This window comes from Strigops habroptila, chromosome 10, assembly GCF_004027225.2.
Source record: "Strigops habroptila isolate Jane chromosome 10, bStrHab1.2.pri, whole genome shotgun sequence".
In the NCBI taxonomy this organism is placed as follows: Eukaryota; Metazoa; Chordata; class Aves; order Psittaciformes; family Psittacidae; genus Strigops; species Strigops habroptila.
In genome coordinates, this window is record NC_046359.1 from 25744720 (window position 1) to 25754432 (window position 9713).

General features: G+C 39.5%; 1 protein-coding gene across 1 annotated transcript; it reads right to left on the reverse strand.

Moving 5' to 3' along the window:
- Nucleotides 1-353: 353 nt before the first annotated feature.
- On the reverse strand, nt 354-7974 carry LOC115613814 (potassium channel subfamily K member 16-like). The gene is made up of 5 exons (XM_030499788.1): nt 7762-7974; nt 5228-5342; nt 4519-4685; nt 1984-2149; nt 354-577 (listed from the first exon to the last, which is right to left on the reverse strand). Exons 1-5 carry the CDS (start codon nt 7972-7974, stop codon nt 354-356), a joined length of 885 nt encoding a protein of 294 aa, XP_030355648.1.
- Nucleotides 7975-9713: the final 1739 nt, after the last annotated feature.

Below are 9713 nucleotides of genomic sequence, written 5' to 3' on the forward strand. Positions count from 1 at the left end.
GGAGGCAGTCACTCTGGATTTATGTGAAAACAAATGACCACAAGAACTGAATTCCACTAGAGAAAGAGAAAGGATGATGATTACTTCAGAGGAAGTTGTCTTTATGGAGTGAGAAGTGTAAAATGAATCCCAGGAAAGTTGTTTGACCATGTGTGCTACTTTTTTGGAGGTTTAATTGGCCAATACCTACACAGCGTGTGAAAATTCCAATGCATCTGAAATTTTCTCCTTAGGAAACGTGCTCCTTAGGAAACAGTCCACAACTTGTGGTTTAGTCCTTTATCCACATGGCTAGCTTAGTGTGAGATACAGATGAAAGACATATTTTTAAGACTGCTTTCTGTATACCTTGCTCAGCTAGGGATGTGGATTCTAGGCTGCTCAGGTTCATCTTCCAGTTTGGTGGTGGCTCCTTCTGTCAAGCTTAAGTCAGGCTTGTACCACTTTAGCTGAAGGAATTTTTCCATCAAGTCAGCTGCCACGTTGAAGACTTGAGCTAGCCAGGCCAAGCCAAAAACAATCCAAATTGCAGTTAGGCTCCTGTACACTGGGATATAGTGCTTGTTGAGGTTTGTGCCTGAAAAATCCAGGAAACTTTGCATATTAATCTTGACAGCTTAGGTCTGACAAACATAAGTTCTCATACATATGTCCTCCACACCTTGAAAACGTTTATGTTTAACAGGACTGTGTGATCTATGAGCATTATATTTTTTTTTTTCCTTTTTTCTTTTTATGTTCCAACTCTCAGGTGAAGGTTAGCACAGTTGGCATCAAATCTCTGAAGCCGAGGCCATATAATAAAAATAGCCATATCTAATGTTATTCAGTGATGCACAAGATTGAGTGTTCCCAGCCCCTGACAAAGAAAAAAAATCAACTTGGAAATCCAATTTTGAATCCATATTAGTCATATCGTTCTCAAGAAACACACAGGGGGTTTCAGACGATTTAGAAAGATACAGTTTCCTACCTCAGTGATATAATGATTGCTTTTTGTAGGATGATATACCTCAGTAACCAGGATTAAAAAAAATCACCTGGAGAATATTATATGGGAAATGCAGCCATTTTAAGTAAGTGGTTATGGGAATCTTAATCCCTAAATTGATATTTCCACAGCATGGGCAATCAGTGCAGCTGATACAGGCACAGGACAGCACCGCAGCCATACACTTAGTCTGTCAACCAGATCATCATGAAACTCTACAGAGCCCAGATTCAGCATGAGATGAGGATTTATCTCCTTTTGGGACATGCTTACAACCTCTAAGAGAGGAGAGCTGCTACTTGTGAAGTAACAGACTCTAGTGAACAAATATACACACTATATAATCTGTTAAGAGCATTTGTTCAAATAAGTGGGTGGAAAAATAGCCCCTTCACATGTGTCTATTTCTGTGTCTCAGCCTAGAGAAGAGGCTCAACACAGAGCCTCTAAAGACTGTGTAATCTCACTGGGTTTGTTTTCTTTCACAGGCGTTCTAGGGTTGTCAGTAATATTTTCCTCATTTTAAGTACTGATCATTACATATTTCACATGATTTCTTATCGGGAATGGTAGGTGTTTGCTGAAACATATCAGTGTTAGGAGACAGTGGTTCAAAGGCCTAACACTGACAAAGATTTCATTTATATTCCACCTGTCACTCATGGATCACATTCTTAGCAGCTTGGACATAGTCACTGTTGAATGGGTGTTCAGTGGCATATGTGAAATGAGTTTGGTGACTCTCAGCTTAACTGCCAAAAGAAAAATGCCCATGTCATATAATACATTATCATAGAATCATAGAATGGTTTGGGTTGGAATGGACCTTAAAGATCACCTAACTTCGATCCCCCTACCATGGGCAGGGACACCTTCCACTAAACCGGGTTGCCAGATTTATAGTGGGATGGATACCTATGCTCTCTGTATTTAGCTTTATACTAGAGCAACTAATTTCAACAAAGCTCAATCCAGTTCACCTTCTTTATTACCTACTACATAGTCCCCAAATCCAATGGTGCTCAGGGTGATGAAGGTGAAGTAAAAGCCTTCTCCATAGCTCCAGCCTTCTACATAACTGAAGACCAATGGTGGGAATATTAGAAAAAGCAAGGTCCCAGTGGTCAGGAAGATGGCCACTGCCAGTGTTTGAACCACCTGAAAAATAAAAGAAGATGGCAGATAAATAGCACTGATCAGTTGCTGAGTGGAAATTGCTGGATCTGTTTTGCTCTTGAATCACAAACCTGCTCCAGCTGGGAGCAATGTCCAAAAAGGAAGGATAAACCAATGCTTCCATGCACTGCAGGATGACCTTGCTGTTTACCCTGCACACAGATACTGTACCTAATCATGAATCAAAAAAATCTCAAAAATAGGAAGAAAAGGAGGACTTTTTTTTAAACTTTTGCAATGAGTTTTTAAGTACGCTCAAGTCATATTTTCAAACTTATTATGACAACCACAAGAATGAAATACTGACTTTACAATTTCAATTGAAGTGGAGATGCTCTCATAATCAGTTGTCTCCCGTCTTTGAGGAAAATCAGTAAGTATTGCATAACTCATGATACAAAGATTGGCAAGGACAAATTAGGGTTCTCTTCACCGTGACTGCTTCCAAAGATTTATAAAGTGGATTGCAAGAGCTCAGCCAAAAATATGTTTGGATAAAATCTAAGTGAAGTCAGTTTGCCTGCTTTTATTTTTAACTAAGCAGCATTCAGAGCAGAACTGTTTTGTGTCAGTGCAGGGCAGATCTGTGTCTCTCAGTACAAATGTCTGCCTTTTGGGAGATAAGTTACAGCATATGTTGCTGCAATGGCTAGGTACACAGAAAGGGCAGTGGATGGGTCATGACAGGGGATTTTAGGAGTTTAGGATTGAGGATCAGGAACTCATGGATTTCCAGGGGACACACTCTGGTGAACTTTTGACTAGTGACGTATGGGCTGATGCAAACTCATTACAATCGTTTAAAAATGTCCTCAAGAGCATTCAAACCAGGATATGATTTTCTATGCATGTGCCTATTGTGACTGGATGAAAAGCCAAACCACTATTTATAGAGTAGAAAGGGCCAGGTATCACGTTTTTCTTCCTCTCTGTATTATCTCACATATAAAATAGTCAGCTGAGCTTGAGAAACTTGGCGTGAGCCTACTGGGTGACTTTGGCAAATCACTTCTGTATTATGTATCCTGTCTTTCTAGCTTTTTATACTTACCTCATTTGCAAAGCACTTTGCGAATTACTGATCAACATGGTTATAGTTGATATCTGTTCTCATTTAGTTAATTCCAGATATGTGGATAGTGTGATAGCATTTAATTAGATAATAAATTTTGCATAAATGCACAATATTACTTTTTACTCTGGCTTTTTGGTATGAACTTGTAACATAGAGGACAGTAAGTCAGGAATGAAGAAGAACCAATTGTAATTAATTTCTCAAAGCACGACTAAGTTGTGTTTAAAAGGAGATGAACCAGTTTCCTGGAAGAGGCTTTTCAGAGTGAACAAGTAGATACAGCTCCAAAAGTTTGTCTGATCCTAGGAATTCTGCCAGAAATGAGATACTAATTCAGGAGTGAAAACAAAAAACAAAAAAATCACATCCATGAGGAATCTCAGGAAAGATGCAGCTATACTAGCATGAAAGTCCTTCTGGTGGCAGAGCTGCATGGGAGCAGACAGGTTATGCACCTAAAGATCTTCTTGCTCATATAATCTACAAAAGGCATTTGACAGTACCTTTATAGCTTTCCCAGTGTAGGCAGTGACTCAGAGGTTTTACAAATTAAAAGAGAAAAAAAAATTGTGCCAGAGCTCTGAAATGTTTCAACATATTTAACATATTTAATCTCCCTTTTCCCTAACTAAAGGGGTCAATTCATTGAACCTTTACTCAGAAACGTGCACTAACTTTGCTATAAATGACCTTCATCTATCTTCTATTACTCGTGCTTCCCTTATTCCAATACATCTGGACTAGTTCAATGCCTCACTAATAACTAAGAAGAATGAGTATTTATTTACGTTTCAAGAAAAGAAAAGGAAGGAAGTGTTAAATTGCTGGCACAATCAGGGAAGGTAATTCAAGCCAGATTAGCAGGCCGATAAAAATAAGTTGGTTTTCTACAGTTTAGATCTACATTCTGGATAGATGTTAGCATAGGATAGATAATAAGAACTTGATTCAGCAATGTGTGTACGTGCATGTATTTTGCTAAGGTCCCCAAAGGTTAAGGACCTTGCTCAAAATTGAGGCAATGCTTGCTTCACAGTTTTGCTGAGTCAGGTTTTAAACAGGCAAATCTAGAGTCCCTCAAGCAAAATCAAATTGCTTTAAAGTTGGCTAAATAGAGTATATAAATTTTCTGATATAGAGGCCATTTAATTGCTGTGGTTCAGAAAAATATAACCATGCACAAGGGAACCCAATCTAGCAACAGCAGTACCTACCTGAGAGAAGAAATTTAATTAATTTTAAAATAGTGGAAATAAAGGATAGATTGACACTGTACCTGGGCACGGCCTGGCTTTTGCACCCATCTTTCCAGGGTAATCAGGTGAGCATTGAGGCCCTTCCCCAGCTGATTAAGAAAGGCCAGGTTGAGGGGCACTCCGAACAAGGCATAGAACACACAGAAGATTTGCCCTGCCACTGTGCTGGGGGACAGGTTACCGTAACCTGGAAAAAAATAAGACAACAGCTACACGAAAAGGCTTTACAGTCAGGCTGCAGGCCATCATGGGAAGTTCCTAGGCTTGGAAGTTCAGCTATGTTAAACTTCAGAACCTATGTGGACCTATGATTTTCTGCAATTAAATCTGCCTTACAAATTGCCATAGCTCCTGATGGAGCCCTATGCATTCACTATGACTAACAGAAAATTTAATGTGAAAAACATTACTCATAAAGAGTATTGTAATTTTCTATAGGTCTCTGATTTTGTGATGAGTGCAACTGAGTGTTTCAAAGCAACCTCAAGATGTGCTGTGCATGTACAAAATGATATCACATGTACCAAGTAGGCATTCAGCTGTTTTTTGCAGGTGTAATAGGCTGGATATATCTGAATAACAGGTACAATTGGAAAACAATAGAAAACTGTAACCCACAATAGTCAAGATTGTCTTGCAGGTGTATTCTGTCCACCAGTTGCACATTTCTGGGCGATTTACAGGACAGCTGTAGGAAACCCCAATTTATAAGGAAAGAGAGTACCTCACCTATAGTGGTGATAACAGTTCCTGCAAAAAAGAAGGAGTTGCTGAAGTCCCAGTTACTGGGATTTGTAGAATTTCCTTCTGGGTTGACCCCTTTTTCCCGTGCTTCCATGAGGACCTGAGGCAGAAGAGGTCAAAGGAGCAAAGATGAGCAACCCATTAGACCAAATCAAGAAGAATGTCAGAAAAAAAAGAAAGTAAATATTGCTTTCCATCTTTAGCAAACAGAGCAATAAACAGTGTAGATAACAGGGTAGATTTAGTTAAAATGGCCTTGTGCTGACATGGCAAAACTTGGAAACAGAACTGGCCAGGAACTTGAATTCTTGTCACTGGAGAAGTGACAAGGAGCATAGGTTCCATAACTAGTTGAAGCCTAAGGGGAAGGGAGTGGAGGGAGACTTCAAAGTGATCAAACTGGGAAAATAAAGTGAAGTTATACTATAAAACATAAAGGCAGTTCCTCTTCTCTCCTTTCCTAGTCTAGTCATCTCGATAGTCATCTCCAGCTTTTAATTTGGACACGTGTAAATGTATCATTGTGTCTGTGGGAAGGGGGATGGGGAACATGCTCATTTCTGTTTCCTCCATGTAAGTACTAGTGAGTACGAATTGCTATTTTTGTCTATGACTTTCCAGTAATTTTCAATGAATACTAGACTTCTCCTAGTCTGAAAGATTAGCTAATGAATATTCTCTGCTATTCCAGATAGCTCTTATCAGATGACCAAAACTACTATGTGCAAAAGAAATGGCGCTCTTATTCATGCATCAAATACCTTGTTGGCTGCCTTAATGAAGATTGTGTTCCTTTGCTCTCCCCAAGGATTTCTCTGAAGGAGACTGGTTACCCTCTGCCAGCACCATACAATTGTCAGCTGAGCAGACTGAATCTAGTGGCTGTGTCTCACCACGGCCTGTATACCATGACTTTTCAGAGTGGAACTTCTGACATGATGAACAGGCCTCCTAAACCATATAGTTAAAACATACAGAGAGATGATTGCTTTCCTGCATTAGTTTTAGAGATTTAATATGGAAAGACATCTAGTCCCTACTATTGGTAAGAGATGGACAATTTCTTAAGAGATCTTATAAATGACTGGTGAGTCAGAGAGCACCTGCACTTACATATACCTGTGAACTATCAAGTCTAAGTACCTTGAAGCTTGGTGCATTGTAGATGATAATTTGGTGCCCTCAGCCGGTTTTGTCTGGAACAGTTTACAAGTGAAAGAATTGTATCTAATTCCACAGAGATGCAAAAAAGCCATGATTCTCTGAGTGGCATGGCAGTGCTGAGGAAGGTCCACTGAAGCCAGAGAGAGGAGAAACTGGACATGTGTGAACCCGACCTAAGGCTTCTAGGATATTTAACTAAACCTTTCAATCCTATGCAATATCCCAGTTTGGTTTAGAATGAGAATCAGGATTTTCTGCTCTACAATCATTACCACAGTGATAAGGGAAAGACAGGTAATATCACCAGCTGCTGAAGCTGAAAAAATCAGACAGCTTTTTATGCATAGAAGTTCTTGAAAACTCTAGTAATTTTCTGGCCAATTCCAAATGTTCTACAAGAACTATATCACCGTATTAGTAATCAGAACACTGTCCTTGTAGGCAGAGGTTCAGACCTTCTCTTCCCTTTCTGATCTGAACTTCACTGTTTGCTTAAATCCATTTACAGAATCTGTCTTTTTATTGATCAAAAGCATATACCTCTGTGGAAGTCCTCTGACTCAGACAGTGCAAACCTGCAGTCTACTTCCTTGGAGTTTCTATCAGGTTTAATGACATGGTAGAAAGAGTTCAAACTGTTTAGGCACCCAGCTCTGCAACTGGATACATTTTGAACACAACAAAAGTGGTAATTCAAGAATTTCTGTCCAGTTCTTGCAATACTAGAATATGTCTACTAGAATACTATAATATCAAGAAAGGTCTAGTATATTATCTCCAGACAGTTTTGAGGAATAGATTAAAGTGTAACTGAAGATGTCATTAATTTACAACCCATATTGAACAAGAGCCCTTTATATCTTATTATAAGTGATAGATAACACAGTTCATGGTAGTTGGCTTTACGTTTTCTTTAGAGGCCTGGTAGTGCAGGACCACCTTCAAAGGCAGGAGAAAATTTCTAGTACAAAAGAAGGGCAGAATTTGCACAGGCTTGGACTGGAGAACCTTGGAAGGGCAACCTACTTCTTGTAGGTTTCATTCTTTGTTTTTGTCCCCATGCATGATTCCCAAGGGAGCTGAAAACATTGAAGCTGAAATTATTGCAAAGTAGTAGGAAGGTGCTTCAGTGTATTTGCATATTTTGGGAGTTCATGACCGGGAAAAGAAGTGCAATTGATCAAGATCAAGAGGTAGGTGAATGGGCTTGAGAAAACTCTGCCTTTCTTTTGTGCAGTTAGTCTTTTAATGTCACGAACAGCAGATCAACTTATGACATGCTTGGCCACAACAGTATAATTTCTTCTAACCAAAATAATGGTTGAACCAAAATAATGGGAGTGTGTTTCCCTTACCTGTACAAACTGCTCCAGGGCTTGCCTGTCCAAGCATGTGTAGTTCTGCAGGAACTTGAGCTTCTCCAGCTGAAACTGGTCCCGAAAGTGGGTCTCTGCCTGCTTCTCCAGCAGCTGAAACATCATAGCGCCCAGGAGGAGGTAAAAGAGATACCCCAGTACCAGCAGCGGAGTCCAGCTGATCTGCCGGTTCTGTATGGTGAGGAGGGGCATGCTGCTACTCTGCTACTCCCAGTCCTTGCTCAGTATTAATAGGTTACTGTCCCAGGATATGTGCTACTCAGGATACCCAGGATTCACACACCCATGTTCCCAACTACTGCCCTGGAGAATTTTTTACAGAACATAGAAGTCTATACAAAATGAGACTAACAGGCAAATTTTATCCCTCCACGTATTTTCTCTATCCAAAATAAATGGAGAGCATTTATGGCTTAATAAGAATGTGAATCATAGTGATTTTCCCCTATTAAAACAACTTTTATCCAAATATCTCAGTTGCATGAAGCCTGACACAAGCCCACTGAGGCTGGTATTGTTCTCCAGGCTGGGAAGCTGGAGTAAAACTGTGGTTGAGTGACTTACCCAGGATCATATGAATATAGAGTCACAGATAGACTCTTAAAGTGTTGACAAGTAAACCTTTACTCTAAACACTAGACTTCTGTACGAGAAAACACTATAAATTCTCTAATTATAGCAGACTCCCCAGAACAAAGAAGAGTATGGAGCTGAATAAATGGAAAAGTCAATAGCTGATGTCTGGACCATACAAATACAGCTGGCACCAGTGAAAACAGCATGCTGAAGCTCATAAACATCCTGAATTAAGCCTGGTCACAAGAAAGACCTTCTCTTTCTTTTCTAATCCTTATAAGATCAGTCCCCTCACCACCTGGCTTCCCTCTCCTGAATTCTTTGTCAAATTACTCCAGCCTTTAGTCCATAGAGTTAGGGAATGAGCCACTCATGCCTACTGCTTTCAGTCTCCCTATTGCTCTTTTAATCCAAATGCATAAGAGGGAAGGAGGGCTTAAGGTTAATTGTTAGCTAAAAAAATATCAGGGGTTCACTCATGGAAGCTTTAATGATTATCATGCACTGGAAATAAGCTGGGCTTGCATATTTTTCTGTAGGAAGAGCTTTATGGCAAGTGTCATCTATGCCACACTGCTTCTAAAAGAAAACAAACACACACACAGAGCAAGAAGGCCATGTGGCTAGGGCTGCAATTTTGTTATTAAACTCTCTTCCTGTGAAAATCTTCTGGATACAAATGTCCCTTCTTTGCTTAGTATTCAGATTGTTTTTCGCCTAATTTTCTGAGAATGTTGCAAATTGAGTCACTGAAACTGTCAAAGTGTGCTTACTTCTATACTTTAGGTGCTCTTACTTAAACTGCTTCAACATTAAAGGTGTATCCTATTTGGTTGGCCAAGTGAAATGTTTTCTAATCAACCTTCCGAGAAGGTGTTATCATCTTTACCATGACTATTATTTGAAAAGCATTTCAAAAAAAAAAAGGCAAACAAAAAATCAATTAATGGGTATTGTAATGAACAGCTGGTGAGAACTTCAAGAGGCACGTGGAATATGTGATGTGTCCTGGGACTGACGTAGAAAGCAGTGTTTTTGCAGAAAGATGCAAAAAATAGAAAAAATCAACTGCATGTGTACAAGAAACTGCAGAGGAAACATACAGTTAGAGTTGAACCACTTTATAACTGAATGACCTTCCAGATAAAGCACATGTTTAAGAAAGTACTTTCATAAACATGCACAGTTCCACACAGGTAAGCAGAGTACTGTGCTCTGAAAATGTGAAAGACAACAGTCTGAAGTATTTGATGCTGCCATATTTATTCCCATGAAAAAGCTCAGAAGTATGTACCTGTGGATTTCAAGTTGTAGAAATCATCAATATTCTGTTTGCAAAGTTGTGGTGGTTTTTT

Coding starts and splice junctions, on each gene's coding strand:
- LOC115613814 (XM_030499788.1), bottom strand. CDS start 7,974: ATGCCCCTCCTCACCATACAGAACCGGCAGATCAGCTGGACTCCGCTG. Junction 5,343..7,761: donor CCCTGGAGCAGTTTGTACAG/GTAAGGGAAACA, acceptor CTTCTGCCTCAG/GTCCTCATGGAAGCACGGGA. Junction 2,150..4,518: donor AAAAGCCAGGCCGTGCCCAG/GTACAGTGTCAA, acceptor TTTATTTTTCAG/GTGGTTCAAACACTGGCAGT.